This window comes from Rhopilema esculentum, chromosome 16 (assembly GCF_057945365.1).
Source record: "Rhopilema esculentum isolate cy_ngs chromosome 16, ASM5794536v1, whole genome shotgun sequence".
Classification (NCBI taxonomy): Eukaryota; Metazoa; Cnidaria; class Scyphozoa; order Rhizostomeae; family Rhizostomatidae; genus Rhopilema; species Rhopilema esculentum.
In genome coordinates, this window is record NC_142830.1 from 13,647,931 (window position 1) to 13,666,837 (window position 18,907).

The 18,907-nt window shown below is 35.9% G+C and overlaps 1 protein-coding gene across 4 annotated transcripts in view; it reads left to right on the forward strand.

Moving 5' to 3' along the window:
• LOC135682911 (uncharacterized) overlaps window positions 1-14,382 on the forward strand; it is a 55,575-nt gene extending 41,193 nt beyond the window's left edge. The window contains exons 18-22 of one of the 4 annotated variants that reach the window (XM_089113304.1): window positions 2,311-2,364; window positions 5,854-5,907; window positions 8,496-8,648; window positions 10,571-10,645; window positions 11,327-14,382. In XM_089113304.1, the coding sequence (XP_088969430.1) occupies window positions 2,311-2,364; window positions 5,854-5,907; window positions 8,496-8,648; window positions 10,571-10,645; window positions 11,327-11,332 (342 nt within the window). In that variant the 3' untranslated portion in view covers window positions 11,333-14,382. Of the gene's footprint in view, window positions 1-2,310; window positions 2,377-5,853; window positions 5,908-8,495; window positions 8,649-10,570; window positions 10,646-11,326 lie in introns of all 4 variants that reach the window. The other 3 variants (XM_089113302.1, XM_089113303.1, XM_065198004.2) reach the window with 3 other exon arrangements.
• Window positions 14,383-18,907: the final 4,525 nt, after the last annotated feature.

An 18,907-nucleotide genomic window follows, 5' to 3' on the forward strand; every position in this document is an offset into this window, starting at 1 on the left:
ACAATTACTGGCGTTAGTGTACCAAGACTTTTTGGCAAGCATTGTAGTTGATGAGGAGCTGTGCGTTAAATTTTGAAAATATGCTCTCGTAGTACTTGAAGTTTTTACCTACGCAAGTATCAAGATATCCATACGACCAAATTCTGCGTTTTTATTTTTGGTGGAACAATTTCGGGTTATAATTACGAATCCTCCATGCAAATTTTTGGGAGAGCTTGAGTAAATTCGGTAAAGGGAAGAAGTTATGTGAATGAATAATTAAAAACTGACCGCGTAATCTTGTGCTACTTTAAGCATTGAATTACCTTTGAGTCAACGATCAACCAGGCAAGGCCGAAGGTTGAAAATGACGAGTCTCCTCTGCTTGCCATTATCAATTATCCTTATTATTTTCTGTTAGTCCACTCCTTCTGAGGTTTATTATTTTCTTATATGTTTCCATTTCTAAATCTTTCCATGATGTTGATGAGCTGGGTTCTCTTCGTGCTTCTTATTTTGTCGTCAATGATTGATGATTCAAGTTGAGCGATGCTTTTTAATAGTTTGCCTTTTCTTTCGCTCTCTTAAATATCTCTCACCATCACTTCATCAACCAAGCAGATTTTTGATATCCTTACAGGGACCGCGCACCACTCCAAATGAGGAAGGGCTGAAAATGGCGTGACCGATAACTTTTTAGGCCGCGCCCTCTAGAACGCCGAAAAACGCCCCTTTTAGAAAATATTGGCTTATTTCTACCGAGTTTTTATAAACAATCTGGTTCAGAGAAGATATCAATAGGTATAAAAATAGATAAAATTAGCTTGGGGATAATAAAACATCAAGAAAAACCCCTAGAAAATGAACAAGAGGAGTTCCCAGTAAAAAAAACTGCTACTACTTAGGAGCATACTATCCAATGTTGCGCTAGAGCATAGTTAGAGTAAACTTTCCAAAAATTTTCTAACCTATTTTTGCAAAAAAAGTGGAGGGGCTATAGCCCCTGCTAGCCCAATGGCTGCGCGGTGCCTGCCTTAGATGGCACAATGAAATGGATGATAAATGTCTCAAGTAACCCTTTCTTAGATTTCATGTCAATTTTGCTTTTCAGTAATTTCTTTCATTCCCAGAATAATATCTTAGCAATTCCTATTCTCCTTTTGATTTCCTTAAAGCATTAAGCACATTCCACAATTTGTGTGCTTTACATTTAAGTTTCTTTTTATATTAATTTTCTTTATTATATTTAGATATTTATATTTCTTTTTATGTTATAACGCTATCCCATATGGAAAAATAATGTTGTTTTTATGTCGACCTTTGGGGAAAATACTAAACTTTGAAATAAGCCCCCCCCCCCTCGAAAAAGCCCCCACCCAAAAATTCATTTTTCAAATAAGCCCCCGGGATTATTCGAGGATTTACGGTAAGTCACGTATTAGCATATCAATCAGATTTAAAACAGGTGGAAGTCCTTCAAATCAACAAAGATCTGCAATTTAAGGAAATCACTTTTTTATCTAAAATAGACGAGTTGTTGTTATTCGTTTAAAAATTTCGGTGAGATGAAACGGTTTCAATAATGTTGGGGGGTCAGTTGTCTTTGATTCCGAAAATGAATTTCATCGAAACTTTTGGTAATAATGTAACAAGCACGTGCTGATTGTCTAAAGGTACTTTTTATGTTTCCGCTTTCTGCGCCATCTTCAAACATAATCTTGCTATTCAACAAAAGTAACCGCTTGTGAACATGCGATCAAATAATTTATAGTGCCGATAAACAGAATAGACTCAATGCCTTATCGATTCAATTTTTGTCAAGCTATTCGAAAAAGGCTGAATTGAAATTACTTTAGGGAAACTGATTTGCATTTCTTTATTTTTTTCATCTTACATTTCTTTAGTTTTTTATTATAAAAAATGTTATTTAAAATATTTCGTTTACTTTTTAAGCATGTTATAATGTTCTTGCTGGGCAATTGGAAAACAATTAAAAATTTCATTCACTTATCTGAACCCTTGCGAAATTTGTTTCTGATGAAAAAATGAAATGACACGAGCAAATGAAACTATAAATCGTACATTTAGTGCCTAGAAGAAGGTCAAGCAATCGATATAGGAACATCTTGAGTACCGTATTTCCTCTGATGAACGCCGCCCTCTAATAAACGCCCCCCTTTGATAAACGCCGCCCTCTGATAAACGCCATCCTCTACTGAACGCCACAAATTTTGACTCAATCTTTATTACGTGTTTTTGGGAAAAAGACAATTTTTTTTCAAAGTCTGTTTTTATCTTTTCTCATTGCACTTTTCTTGTCATTTTTCATAGTTGTCCAATCAGTGCTGCTGCGAGCCTATAGGAAAATTACCACTGGAGTCTAAGGTTCAGGTTCAGGTTCATTTTATTTTGAATTCCACAACATACATTTCCACAAAATGCTAATGAAAATCCAGCAACATCAAATATCAAACAATAACTATAACAATAACATATGGAACACAAATTATCAGTGGGATATTTATGTATGGGGAATTATTTAAAGGAGGAACTCTCTTAGTAGCAAAGCTAAGCGAGGAGAGAGGCCCCTCTATAGTATACATTAAGATATTTCAGCACTTCAACGATATCAAAATAAATAATACCGAAAATGAAAATCTGATTTCTGTAAGTGGGAAGTGAAAAACAGGGTGAAAAAACTTCAGTTTATAACGAAAGCAAACCAATGATACAGATTCTTTGATGTCTGTAGGAATACTATTCCACGATGCAGCACAAGAAAAACGGACGGATCTTAAGCCGTATTGAAGGGTGTTTTTTTGAGTTAAGAAAATGTCGTTCTTAGAAGCCTTTCGAGTATTATGTTGATGAATAGACTTGATTGATTCAAAGTACGAATGAAAGCAGACAGGCGATATCCTATTGATACATTCATAGACAAAGGATAAAAGTTTTAATTGAAACAACAAGTCTTGTAATGGGTGAGGAAGGAGAACAGAAAATTTGAAAGGCAATAGCTCTGATCACTCTTTTTTGCAATAAGAAAACTGGATGAATGTGAATGTCATAGGCAAAACCCCAAACTACAAGTCCATACTGGAGAAAAGAAGCAAACAAAGAGTTGTAGAGACATAGTAACACATCAACAGGAACGAAGTGTCTTATCTTAAAAAATATGCCACAAGTTCTAGCTTACTTCTTAGCAAGTTCACTTAAATGGTATTTCCAGCTAAGATTCTCATCAAGTAGAATACCAAGGAATTTAACATATTGAGATTGTTTTATGATTTGTGTTCCGATTTTTATGTTAATATTGTCTGTTAAAGGGCGTTGGTGTGACCTGAAAAATTATAAAATTAGTTTTCTCAATATTTAAAGAAAGCCTGTTAGCATCAAGCCATTGTTTGACATTACCCAGTTCCTTATTGACAACTTTTTCAAGTTCACCAAATTCATCAGCTTCAAAATATATATTAACGTCATCAGCAAAGAGATAAAAAACAGGTTTTTTAGATGAATTAGGCAAGTCATTTATGAAAATAAGGAATAGCAAAGGACCAAGGACAAAGCCTTGTGGTACCCAACAGGTGATGTTAAGTAGATTGGAACTAAAACCATTAACAGAGGCATATCGTTTTCTATCAGTAAGATTGGATCTAAACCAGTTAACAACTGGGCCACGTATTCCATAGTGTTCAAGTTTTCCCAAAATAATTTCATGATTTACCGTATCAAACGCTTTTTGCAGATCAAGAAAAATTCCACATCCATATTTTCTGTTGTCTAGATTTTCCTTTATATTCTCTGTCATGCTAATGAGTGCATGGTTTATAGAATGGCTTGCACGGATACCAAATTGAAGTGAATGCAGAACATTGTGTTGTTCTAAGAAGTTACACATGGTCCGGTCCAGATCGGATCCATACGGGATCACCTCTGAAAGCGATCCCAAAAGTGTTCGGATAGCGGATCCAAAAGTATACGGACCCATCAGTTCCCGTGTAAACGCAAGGCCTATCCGTACTCTTTTGGATCCGGTCTGGATCGGATCCACTTTCGTGTAAACGGGGTCTAAAAAATTTTCACAAAGTTTCTTCTACTTTTCTAATATGACGGGGCATGTCGGGCTTCGATGTTCTTGTGAAGTATGTTTTGATAAAAGAAGTATATGAAACTAGAGGAAATATGTGTTTGATTGCCTTTTTTATGCACTGATGACGCTGGTTCACATTGCATGAATCAACTGCCCTTTATCTTGCTTTCGTAACCAATTTGACTAGGAAAATATTTTGAATTTCGGCCTTGCGATTCTTTCCACCTGCAAATGTTAACAGATGGTTTTTTCTGCACATGTGAAAATGACGAACGTCTCCACGCAGTTTTCAATTGTCCTTACGAAGCCTCTTAAGTAATGTCAAGTAACTGAGAAAATAAAAAAATATATGCTAAGTTGGTGTTCGTTTTCATGGGAGGAATTTATTAAATTAGATTCCTTCCATCTCAGGAAGGAAACAGGTTGTTGTTGCGTTTCAATGGGGTCATCCGTAAAAACACAAGCCTCGAAATTGGTCAAAAGTTAAGAACAAATTAGGAACAAGCTGAGGCTGAGCTTCTGTAAGATGCTATTTTGAACAACCTTTTATCGCAAAAATGAGGATTTCTAGCCATGTGTGTGTGCTTTCTCGGTGAATATTCAAACTTGACCGCAAATTGAGGTTGTCTCACTCACTTTATTGGCAAATGAGGTCTGAACACCTCCCTAGAGCAAAAACCCTAGCAATCGAACTGCTTTCATCCTATTAATTTAAAAACATATTAAGAACAATCCATTTGGAAACGTCAGAATTTCGAATAAATTAAGAATAGTCAGCCGGACCTTAACTTTACTGTCTCTTATAAAGAAGAATGTTTTACACGTTCTACACATAAAAGAAAAATGTTATAGTTTTAGTAATTTTAATGCGGTTATGGCTCAGTTGTTAGGGTCGCTGGCTAAAGATCCTAATGTGTGAGGTTCTGTCCCCGACATGACCAAACTTTTCACCCATGGCGAAGGGGAGTCGCCATCTCTCTGTAATTCTAGGCATAGGAGTCATGAGGTGTGGCCATATCGCGAGGAAGGACCAGGACACTGCTAAATAAGTACAGCTTCTCAGTGTTCTTAAAGCTACCTACGAATTCAGTTGAAAAGAATTCAGAAAACACAAAAAATTGATACTATTTGTTATACTATCTTATTTCTTTGCGGATACTATTTGTTATAAAAATCAACATTTATTGATCGTACCTGCTTCGCTTCAGTTCAAAGTTTTCGCTAGTGTTTCAGATTGATAGTAGCAGTTCGTTTAGAATATGAAGTCAGAGTGTTAACTGTGTCCAGTTTGTCTTCCAGAAATTCTTATCTTCGTTGCATATCTATTTTTTACCTGGAATCCTTTCTCCATTTAGAATAGATGAACATTAGGCGTTCCCATCATTTTACAGTGACCTGAATGGTGTGGCACCAAAATCCAGTTATTATCTAACACCCCCCCCCCCCCCCTAATCCTTGTCACTTAAATCCGCTCCTGATTGCAACGCAAAACCATCTTGTTCTTTACTCTAAACCCCATACGGCATCGAGCACTTTATGACCGACCGGTACACAGCAATTTTTAGCAACCTCTAGTTTCGTGTGCATTAAGGTACAGCCTTGTGTATGTTCTCTTCTTACTTTTGTGCATCTTTAGTTTGATGATCATCGCTAATAAATTCTACTTACCTCACCTTTTGCAACAAAACGCAGTATTGCAATGCAGTTTTTTTAACTCACAACATCTTCAACTTGATAATAAACAAATGTATTTTAAGATCATTGACCTTTTTATTTTCTAGAACGAATTGGATACCCCTTCCCGGAAAACGTCAATGACACAAAAGTGGGCTGAGGTGAGTTTGAATCAATGTTTACACTTAAACGTTTAACCTGGGTTAACGCTAATCTGGGTTGAACCCAAGTTGAACCCACTTTCGTTTTCACTACATTGACCACAAAGTATAGTTTAAATGCGAAGTTGGTTAACACCGCGTTAGTTTCGTCACGCATGCGCTTCGCTGTGAATTGCGCTCATTGGCGTATCAGATTGTAAACCTGGGCTCAACCCAGGTTTGCGTTTACACTGCATTTCGTAGATCTTAACCTATGGTCAACCTTGGTTCAACCTACCTCTAGAGTTAGGTTGGCTTAACCGTTGCATACGTACTAGTATATAGCCTCGTTTATATGTTATGTTCTGTTCTGTTCTGTTTTATTAACCTCGTGTTAACATGAATTAGATTCGAGCAATGATATATGGAAAAGGTCATGGCCGATGATAGACAGTTTGCAATTATTTTATTACACTGTTTTATTAACCTAGTCTCAATCCAGGTTAGCTGCGTTTACGCTACAAATTATCTAACCCAGCCCAGGTTAGCGTTAGTTGTTTACCCAGGTTCAACCCAGGTTCAACCCAGGTCCAACCAAGGTCCAACCAAGGTTAAATTTGTTAGTGTAAAAATTTGTTAGAGCCTGTGCACACGAGAGCGGATCCGTTTTCCTCCGTTCCCAAATATGTACGGTTAGGCCTTGCGTCTCTAATCTAGTCCGGTTTTCCCTGCTATCCGCACTAGGGTTGATAAAAAACCGTATTGGTTTGAATCCGATGAAAAATCCTTTCGAGTTTCGGTCCGATCGATGAGAGCATTTGAATCGAATCCACACTTAGACGGATAAGAAATGTGTTCATTTTAAATCCATGTCAGGCTATGATTTTATCATTACCCTTTTTTGATTTCCTCCTTGTTTGCTCAAATGCCCTGTTCATTTCCGGGTACATGCGAAACCAATTAAATTGGCTCTTGTATGATGGCAAGAAAAATTTTTGGAACGGATCTAAAAAGACGGGAACAAACAGGTCCGTTCAGATATGCTCAGGTTCTTAAATTGAAAGTATTCTCTACATGGAATTAGACTTCATCAGAAACGAATTACACATTTTTTTTAAAAGAATACCTAATTTTTTGCTGAGCCTCAATATTCTTAAAAAATTTCGATTTTGAGCCCAAAATTATTCTTAAATTATTTACACCTTGCCCAACAGGGTGTCAATTCGCCTTAAGATCAAATAAAATTAAATCTTTTTTGATGTGTTGCTTCATCATAAATGTCAAAGTGACAAGTTGTTTTGCTTTTGGAGAAAACTCAGATTGAGGAAAAAATTTAGTCTTGATAAAATTGAGCGTGGCATTATTCTCAAATTTTAGCAATCTTGAGACTCAATTTTCTTATAGACTTTATTTTTATAAAAAAATGTGTGTTTTCTACTCAAGTGTGAAAATGCCCCAACAATGCACCCTTGAAGGCTTCCTTGAAATTTTGCCGATGTTTTTTATGCCTGATACAAAAGTAAAAAATAATAAGGATTACCTTAAGCTTTTTATCACCTCTTCACTTTTAAAAATATGACCTTTACTTCAACACCGTTAAAAGCGTAAGAAACTTAAAAGGAATATTATTGATACAAAAGCTTTAAAGTAGATCATTTTTCTGGAAATTTTATGTGATGCAGCTGCTGAAAGAATTTGGTGACGGTTCTGTTATTTAAAAGACCAACCCATTAAAGATGTAGGCTGTGCTAAAGCAAGATTGATAACGCCTTTTGGTTTTATGGTTTAAACTGTCTTGAATTTAAGATATTGCATGATTTATATCCATAATGTTGAGACCAATTTCTTTCGATCCATCACACACTTTGTTAAAATTTTAAATACTTAGCAGAATATCCGATTAAGGTAGCGAAGTATTATTCTTCTAATAAGGGATAGATTTGTCTCCCAGACATTTTTCCACTTAATCTTAATGTCAAAAAACCGAGGGTTTTGTGACACTGTTATTCGTCAATTTTTTCTTTTGTATCTGAATTAAAAGATGCTTTGAAATTGAAGGGTTTAATAGACAGACTGTTTTGTGGCCGTGCAAAAGTGTACTTAAAGCTATTTAGTTAAATATTTGGCATTGGGCGACACTCTTGGTTGATGTTTTGCGAGGAAAGCACGCCTTGGCAATAGAGTACGGAAGTGTGACGTCATCAAAAATCTTTTTTAGAATTTCCTAAATTTGACCACAAAATCTGAAATACCAGCATAAAATACCTTCCAATATGAAATATCAGTTCCATATGTTGAAAATTATGCGAGATATATTCAATGAATTGTTTCAGGTTTGCTAACGGATTACTGTTATTCATAAAGTTATTAACCAAGACAAAATTACAGAGGTTTGATGGGGCAAGAGCCTGTGCCAATGTGGCCATATCTCAGCCAATTCGTAATATCTTTAAGTGATTTTGCATATTTGGATGTATTTCGTGATGATCTTTCAGGTGATGGGATCAAAATTGAAAAATTCTAATTGTACAAACGTTTGTGAGCAAACGCTGGTGCTGTTTTGGAGGCAGCTGTGAGACAATTAAGATCCTATTTCCTTTATATTGTAGGCCTCTGCCAACTGTGAAGCTTCTAAAACAAGCCTCGAAAACATCTGCAAGCACCTCTCAGAAGAACTGCAAAACTTTGACATTTCAAAAGAGCTTGATCTCAAAGAATTATTAATTGATTTTGCAGATGGAAATTTCCAGCACTATGAGAAGGTTTGATTTTACTTTATTTCATCAACAAAAGTAAATCTTATCAAACTTGGAACAGTAAATAATAGCAAATGGTATAAGCCAATATATATTTTCCAGAGTCCAAAAAAGTTGTTAACCTTCCTCCAGACAAAATCATCAGCGAAGGTGAAGAATCCGGTTAAGATAATCCGATTAATCTCGTGTCATACACGTCGAGGAGTTTTTTGACTGCTTCAACACAGGTCGCCTAGGGCCAAGGAACGCTCTCCTAGATATATGACAGCAAACAAAACATGGTACCTCTCCCGATTGTTCATGTCCGCCAAAACATCCCAGAAACAGGCCCGTAGCCAGAGGGTGGCATAGGGTGGCAATGCCACCCCTGGAGCAAGAGAATACCAGCTGTTTGCCACCCGTAGAATTTTTCTCCAATTTTCTTAATGGGCTTTTTCGTCGTTTTCATTGGATTGTCATGACAATTTGAGTCAAGATAACTCTGGCGGAACGAAAGTTGTTTACTGGGGGCTTTTATTACGAGAACCTGGTACCTCTATACAAATATGCAGCGTAAATATTTTCTGTTCTGGAGAAAACATTCGAGGAGCTTGGTTTTTTTTCCAAGCACTATGCAAATCTTCTTTCGAGTGCTTAAAGGTGTGAACTGGCCAGAAAGCGAGCTCAGTTAGCCGATACTCGCTTTTTATTAATTTATAAAAGTTGCAGTTACTGCTGGCTTCACATCAGCACATAAAGACGTTGAAAAATGCTTGTTTTCTGCATAAACAAGGATAGAGTCCCCTCCCTACTCAAAACTTCACTTTAAACTTTGCCTGCATTCGCCAAAGGCCTGGCTACGGGCTTCCCCAGAAAGCAGACCTTCCTCACAAAACAATAGAAAGTGGGCGTGGCTTGGGTGTGTCATAAGAGCTTCTATTTTTTTGTAGACCTTCCTCCGGTCAGTGGCCGTGCGACCGTAATGTTTTCCTGACTCAAACAAAATTTCAAATAGATTGTATTATGTGGCTGTTCAACTTTCTTTTGTAAAATAATAGCCCTTAATTACAGATTTAATTAGAGAGTATAAAGATATAGTGTTGAATTTTTACTTTGGATAATGACTGCTTGTTGTTAGTGAAATGAACATTGCTACATATTAATTTCATTTGAAGGATTAATGTTTTGAATAGACAGGATAATGAGAACCAAAATTGAAGTGCGAATTTTGTGAGAAATGAAACCTTGACAGAAACCCCAGGGGGGCACTCAGCACATAGACATACGGGGGGGGGTCAGTCCGATATTTTTTTATTAAATGCTTACCCAAAGTGATATTTTTGGGTTAAATATGTATCAGGAATGATATTTTTGGGTTCTGCAAAATCAATAGATACAATCCTGATATTTCTAGGTATCAAATTTAGAAACATTGATATTTTTATGCTATTGTGAGATTTCCATATCTGAATCATATGTATTGTTCATCGGCTGAAGTTTTTTTGAAAATGCAAGCCATGTGACCATACTCTTTGGAAATTTTTATGCTACAGCCATGTGATAACTATCTCTTCTGAAATTACAATTTGTGATATTTTTCGGTATAAGATATAACTAGAACTGATATTTTTGGGTCTTTTGAAAATGTGCTGATATTTTGGGTGGCCTGTAAAATTCTTGGACTGACCCCCCCGTTTGTCTATGTGCTGAGTGCCCTCCTGGGACAGAAACTAACATTAAAGTGCTGAGTACAATAAGTTTGTTTGTGTTATTCTTCTTACGATGAATTAAGCTCATCTTTTTAAAATATTTGTTAAAAAAGTCAGCTATTATGGTGACCATCTCTAAAATATCTGTAGCAGGTTTTGTTTCGACATTTGTGATGAACACGACATAAATAAAGTCTTTTATCAAAGTTTGTTTTGATATTTTTCTTTTGTCTTTGATAGCTACAAAGTAAATGGTATGGTGTAAGAATTATGCTCGATGCAGAAATATCTCCCAACAAAAGAGCTTTTAATATTGTGAGTAGGAAAACATTTTTCTAAACAATTTTGACAATTCTTCTTTCCATCTTATGTCCGAATATACAGTATTCATAGTGATTCAGGATTGGCTAGATTTCTTGAGATATACCAAGGAAATGGAGAAATTAAAGCAAACATAATATATTTGCCTTTTTTACATTCTATCTATGTTTCAAATTATATTAAGCTAGCCGTATAGCGTGAAACTTGGAGTAGCAACTTCATATTATGTATCTTCGGTAGCGTGTGTTTCTTTGCCTTCAAATTTTTAGGCCTTAAGTCTTTTATAGTACGTTGATTCGGTTTTAATCTCCATAGATGAAATCGCATGCACGTTAAATTAGAATGTGCTTTTAGGGTTTCCACGAGCTTTTTAAAGTTTGATTGACAGCTGCTGCTGACATTCAATATGATTGGATAATTATCGCATATGACGATTTTGATTGGTTAGAGAGCAGCCCCTAAACAGTGTATATTTCTCTAAAAATTTAGCTCTCCAATACTTTCGCTCTTCCCACTAAATTCATTTTATGATATATAAGACAGGTCGCCATTTTCCCACCCTAGAAAGACTGCACTTTGTACGGCCGAAATTCGTCAGGTCATACTGCTTTTAAGTAACTTGAATATGTTTATAAAGTTTCTTGACTGCTGTGATATTGCTGTTTTTTGTTTTAGATCTAGCATACATCAATTTGGCGTAAATAGAAGTTGGACTGTGATAAACAGGTAAAAGAAGATTCGAGGTAATTTCAAAGCACATGGTTTTTCATAAGTCTTCAATTGCACAGTAACACAAATAGATTTCACACTTATGGCTTACAGCGTAATTTTCGAAATGATTAATCAATTGCAATCGCTTTTAATGTTCAGGGAGAGTATAAACCAAACCAACATCCCTTCGTTTTTACCTATCCACCTATTTTCCTTATCCATAAATCCATGAGAATACCCTTCTTTCGAAATTCTGTGGTCTCCCTGATCTGCTCTTTGATCAACACAATTAGGCCAAAGGCAAAAACCAAACATTTTGCGATAGAATATTTCATTTCCAAGTATACTTTTTGGCTCAACACCAGTTTACTGTTTATGGGCTGATGCTTTCTGTTAGCCTGCAGCCTGAAATTTGTGTTTGGACACGGGATTCAAAAATTGTCTTCAAAAAGGTTTCCAATTTTTAATTTTGTGATATTAGTAAAAAAATCAACGAAACGTTTGATAAGCGTATTCAGTTTCTTATGAATTTTTTATTTCATTCTTCGTTTTATTTTGATTTATAACTCTATTTGAGTGTGAAGATTTGAGTGTGAAGATCCTTAGGGAGTGAAGATCCGCACTGGCTGTGTGTTCACTTCCAAGTTGTGTGGGTCATTTTACGCCTATTGGGCCACCATTGTAGACAATTGTAACAAAATTGGTTCACTTTCTGACCTATGTTACTAAAGCATATATCTTGAAAACTGCAAGCTTCACTGGATCCAAAAAATGGAGCTAAACATATATTATTCACCTCTTTCTCCCTTTTTTCCCGTTATTTACCTGACATGACCATATTTGTTCCTGCAACTTAAAATAACCATGTTGTCATAAGATCGATCTTTTGGTTTTCTTTTATTTCGATCACTTCTACCTCATTATTGAAAACAAAACGAATAAGCCATGTTATTTTCTCCTCATAATTGCTCGCTTGCGTCCCTTTCACGTTGTTTTATTAGCTATGCCAAATCTGAGTAGATTTTCGACAAAATACAAAATTTATGACATTTAAGATCAAGAAAAGTGTTTTATTAAGTATTTTCCCGCACCATCTATTAGTTGTCTTTAAAAATCCTGTTGTCTTTACATGTTTTATTAATGTACAATGTAAGACTTCCAGGATTAACACGGTTTTAATTTTCATTAGTGGAATTGAAGTAGATTTTTGTTTTGCTTGAATTGCCGTTATGCAATGCTAAGGTTAAATGATGTTAATCCTTGAACGATCTCAAACTTTCTCGCATAGTTTTTAATCTAAGATTTTCCGTGACAAAGTGCTTCCCTAGTTCTTTCATACTTCATGTTTCAACAGAATTATTTATAAGACCGTTAATCGATTCATCTGTTAAGAGGGTAAGATAAGTGCATGCTGTTTAGCTTCTCAAATAAAATCAGCGTTTCTTCGCAGTGCAGCGACTATATGACGGCGCAATCATCTTAAAGGTGGCCATGCCGGAAACGTGTCTAGGAAGATTTATGTTTTCTATTTGTTTGATAACTTTGAGACAAGCAAAAATATCAGAAAAGAAAATACCTCCAATGAATACTGTTTTTCCTTTAAATTTCATGACCTAAATTCATAAGAGTTTATTGATCTTATTTTCTTAATGATATTTCCGAATAAAGCTTTAATTATCTTGGTATTGCGTCTTGATAATATTTTTTGTCCTTGGGTTAAAATATTGTTGTTTATTTTATAATATCTTAAATTTCATTGTCTAATACTTAAATTTGAATTCAATTAATTGTAAATTCGTTGTTTTGGACATATTTATGATTGTATTCTGTAAAGAATTGTGAGCCTCATTTCGTTAATGTTTCTAATATATAATTAATATTAACAAAAAGCTTGATCTTCATCAAATCTGTTGTTTGCAGTTATTTCATGAATAATTTATTCAGATGTTTGAATTTCCTGTTTTATTTACACTTTCATCTTAGTTCCTTGACGTAAATAAACGTGGATCTCCCGAAAGCGATCTTGAATTGCCAAGAGAAATCATAAAAAGTTCCGTAAATCCCCAGGCGATCATTACTTTTTTACCGTCTCAGTGGGGGGGGGATGCATGTAAGTTTGTTGCAGATACAATGCAAAATGCTTTGGATTACATGGACAGCCGTGTTTATGTGTTGCATTGAGGTCTTATTCTGTTTTTTTTTTCTCACAAAAAAACTGCTCATAATTTCAACCGATTATTCTTACTCGTACGCTGAGAATTCCTACCCATAATTCATTCATACCAAAACAAAATCAGCCTCCTTAATTATCTGAACATTATTGACCAGAGAAAATTTAATTTTCTACAATCATCAAGCTGTATTTTGAGATCGGATAATGACCACGCCCAGCTAGCCCAAGAACTTTGTCCCGTTTCGAAATTGGAACATGTTGTAGTTTGGCCAGGCGCTTTACAATGACGTTTTTATTGCTGTGAGACACTTTGTCTAAACAAAAAAAGACAAAGGCACTATCCTTGTGTAACAACATTTCCTAGATAGTCATTTTAACTTTGCGAACAGGTCACTGTTATTCTGGCCTGGTTCATAAAATTATGAACTGAGACCAAATTACAGATGTTTGATGGGGCAAGAGTTTGTGCTCAAGTGACCATATCTCAGCCAATTCGTAATAACTTTGACTGGTTTTGCACCTTTGGAGAGTATAGGTTCCAATGAGAGTTCTGATTACATTCAAATTCTCCATACCAAATTGGCCAATCAGGTGTTCAAGAATTTGACAACAAACTTGCTTCGCCGCTAGATTTAGGGTTATTTTTCACATTTTATTACCACCCACAAAATTTTCATTTGCCAGATTGATAATTTGATAAATTTGGGAAAAAACCATAGCAAGTACATGTCAATTTATTCGCATATCGGCAGGAGGAGTGCCTGTGTAACTGACGTGGATAAACGCTACATTTTACCAGAAAAAATGCAGCTCTTCTATCTTATAAAACCTATGTTCATTAGGAGGTATTTTTCTTGACATCTTCCTAGGCTATAGGATCAAAACTGAAAAATTCTAAAAAAATATTCTGTGACGTCATCACTTTGGTACTCTACAAAACTTCTGTTTCCATTCCATACTCGTAGTTTTGTCTGTATTTCGACGAGTGATTCTTCGATTATTCAGTGCACGTTTTCTGTTTCATTCAACTTTATCCTTGGCCAAGCCTAACTTACAGTAAATCCAGGATATTTGAAGTTTGAATATTTTGATACAATAGTTTAATATTTTCAGCAATACTGTAGATTTTCAAGGCATAACAAGGCAAAGTGACACCTTTTTTGTTTTTTTTTTAAATGTTCCATTCACTGTCAAAAGCAACTTTAATCTATTCAAATCCTTTGCAAAGACACCTAGCCAAAATGGGATAATATTTGAGAACCAATGTAAATATTAATTGATATTATCTGACAGAATAAACTCAATATTTTCACTCGATAGTAGCCTGCGCGTGTCTTTAATTCCATTAGTCTTTGTCAAAATGCTTAATTTCCGAAACCTGTCGTTATGGTAGACGTCAACTTCCAGTTAAATGCCTAGCCTTTTCAAATGCAATTGCGTTTCATTAAAGCTGCATGGCAACTGGATGGTATCAGTGGTCAATTTCCCTTGTCCTCCCCTTTTCTACCGAAAATTTTCTGGCCAGGTTGAATATCCTGAAGGCGGTTTTTAAAAGGAACCACTTTCAAAGACTGCACAGCCATTGGCCTAGCACCCTCACCCCCCCTCCCCTTCTTTGCAATAATAGGTTAAACATTCAAATATGGAATTGTTGTAATCAATATTTATGTCAATCTTATATACTTTATCATTACGGTAAATGTGTCGATATATAATCACTCACTGCTAAACTGTCGCTCTTCAAATTGTTGTTTAGAGAGAATGAAGGCGTATGTTTCGACTATATTCTGAAGAGAATTACAAATTTCAAGCCTGCAAAACTTCGTACCATAGGCAAAGTGGTAACTGTTTGTGAGCCTCTGCGTGTCAAACGCAGAAACGAGTGTATCTGCGGGGAGATCTTTCTCAACGGCTAGACGACAAAATCCTGGCTCCTTTTTAAAATAAAAAGAAGCAAGACTTAATAACCTTGCAACATTGCTGAAGAAGACCATCAAATGATTGTTGACAACATCTGGCAATGACTTTACTTCGGGAAATTTGTTCAGTTGGTCATCATTAATGTTTCTTTATTGCGTAAAGGACATTTTTATTGGTTTAGGGTCTTACGTACATGCTTTAGTAGTTTTTAGAGGGAGTCTTTTTGGTGGAAGAATTTAGCTGCCTGGTGCGCAGTGCTTACGAAAGAAGTTCGATTGTGTTTGATACGAGTCTTGTCTCTTTGGTCCTCTCTGCCTCAAGACAAGTTGAAAATTCCGTGCGTTATTTTATATATTTTTGCTATCCTGCCTGATAACGGGCTACTATAGGTTCTTTATAAAAAAAGTGTGTGAGAAATGATCTGCCTCATAGGTCTATCATACGGACACAATACTGTGGCAAAATAAATAAATTGTGTGAGAAATGCTGACCAGCCCGTTCGCTTTCTGTATGTCGCTTTGAGCGTTCGCTTTCTGCACAAATAAAAAAATATGATGAAAGATATAACTAATCTCGTCGATGTCCTAATTGCGATAGAGTCCGGTCGCCATAAAGGGGTCTGGCACTAGCTTTTGGAATGTTATTCGTAGCCAATCTGCAACAACAGCATTTCCATTGTGTTCGAGCAACAGAACGTGTCCACCCTATTTGGATTTCGTCGCGGATTTCGTCGCTGATTTCTTCAGCCCTCCCTTGTTCAAGTGCTGTGATCGGATAAACAAAACAAATGAGCTATGTAAAATCAATATCAATGGTAGAACTGGAGTCTCCTAGACGGCGAAGTAGGCAAGAAAGTGCACATAACTTGCGCCATATGTATAACAGTCTGGCTGAATGAAACTCTTGAATTGTCGTGAATAAGTTGTTTACGATAGGAACCGTTATCTTTACCCTGTTTTTACCCTGAATTAGCACAGCCAGCACATTCCATACGGTTAGACCCCTTTGTTTTCTTTTTATCGCTCATTTTCTTTCTAATTGCTTCGTATTTCCGATTAGAATTCACATACACTGGTGTGGTCTTTGAAACTAATGATAAGGGGATATGTCTCTTGTCCGGGGGGAGGAAAGAGTGATGTGACGTATGTTCGATGTTTTGAGGGAAGGTATGGAATGTAAACACTGGATCCCCCTTTGAGCTAGTTCAGTACCTGCCAGGGATCTGGGCATTACGTTCTTTCAGTATTTTGAATCGGGGTTTCAAATATTATTGTATTTAGTGAACGGGGTAAGAAAACTTTCCATTTGTCTTCAAAAGTCTTCCACCCCTATACCACGACTTACCTAGTGGTCGTATTCAAGTCTTTGAATTCATAAAGTGGACTACAGCATTATGGAAAAGAAACTGCAAGCCATAAGCTTTAATGGAACAATGAAATAGAGGTCCCACATGTGTCACATTTGAGTCCTTGGCTATTTGCTTTGCATGCAAACCATTGCAAGAAATGGCAAATACTTATGTATGTGGATGGTATTATCGCATTTGTGGCTTGAAAATCAGGCGCATCGCTAAAGGGGGCTATGGGGGCGCTGTACCACAGGGTTTTGCCACGTAAAATAAGACGTTTTCTCACTCTGTCGTATAATTGTAACTTTTTGCTATAGTTGTAGCATATTAACATTTCTGTAGCAGTTTAACTTTCCTAGTATGGCACTAAAGTATGAATTTTGAAATACAAAAACACATAAAGAAGTATATAAGATTTATTAACTTATGACCACACCCTTGAAGAGCGAAACACGCCTTTATTGTCCTCAAAAGTCATTTCTGTACCCCTCCGAAAAAAACTGTTGGCTTCGCTCATGGATAAATGTGGTCAAAGAATAAATACTCTTACATGCTGCTTTTATGCGTTTCTTTCTCAAAGTTTATGATCTAGTGTCATACTTTGAAGTTCAACTACACAAACATTTCAATATGTTACAATTGTTGCAGAAAGATTGCAGAGAGAGTGCAAAAATTCCATCTTTTTCCCAGCAAAAATCCTTAATGTGCCGACGAACAAAATGTACCGCTCCCCACCACGAAGCGTCTGAAGATCAGTTACCAAGCATTGCAAAATGACACAATGATCTGGTAAATGGTTGCCTCAATTTAACAGACAAAACCAGTCCAGATATAATTTATTTTTACTTTGATAGAACCCTATATGCCTGGGTGAATTATTAGCTTACTTATGATCTAGTTTTAATATTTTGGCTTTCCATAAAGGATTTCTTCATATTATATTGGATTGCATCGATTTGCGGTGTTGACTAAGTTACTAACCGTCTCACAACAAAGACAAATGCCATGTTTATTCACCTAAGAAAAATTTACAACCAAAGCAAACTGAAAACTCATCATTTATTTATACAATTGAATGCTTGCAAAATTAATATTCGATGTGTCAACAAAAGCACGAATATGATTCTGAAATCCAAAGATACAATTATGGCATTAGGAGGGTCAGCAGTGTGAAAAATACTCTCTGGAAGTTTTCAGCCACTAGCAGGAGAGTTGAGCAAGTTATGAAAAGCGAGCTTAGAATTAAAAGTATAAGAATTAATACATAAAAAAAAATAAACAAATAATTGTATCTTTTCTTAGCAGCATATTTTAGTTGTTATATCTTGAGACTTATTTTAGCTGTTTTTGTCAATTGCTTGTGGGAATTCTTCGTTATTGGAAATATAGTGCATTTGGTTAAATTAAGCCTTTAATTCAAAGCTGAACACTCTTGTAAAAATGCGCCTACGTGTTATATAAGAAATCGCTCAAAGCTGTTTTTAAAATGGTCTAAACAGAAACATATACAAAAAAACTCTTTTGCTTTGTTACGTCAACATTCTACATTTTTGGCATGTTTTCTAAATATTCATTTGAAAATTATTGATTTCCTCAAATACTATTTCACGAAACAACTCATTCTGGAAAATTAATCCATTCAACCTGCAGAAAGCAGTTTCTGATTTCACACAATGTATTGCAGAGCTTGGTTAGTGTAGTTAGCAACCTTAGTAAAAGACATAGCTAGATATTTGTTTAAGATTGTGTAACTTAGTCGGAATAAAGATCCCTTCTTACTTCATGAAGAGGGGTAGTGGACAAGGCGAAATGGTAGCTTTCAGAAATACAGTTAATAGAGACTCGTAGAAACCTATGGACAATGCGGTATTCTGTAACGCTTTGAAAATATAACGCTTTTATTGCGATTATTTTCCCCTATAATGTTTCTGCATCGAAAACTATGCGATTTTACTAACCAACTGAAGATTTACCGATCAGCTTATGACGAATTGGGGGTATCACACTCTCTACACCCCTGGCTACGCCCCTAGCAAGCACTTTTCGTCAACAAATTTTTATTGGTTATGCCTATGGGCTTTCTCAATTCTTCTGCTTGCAATTC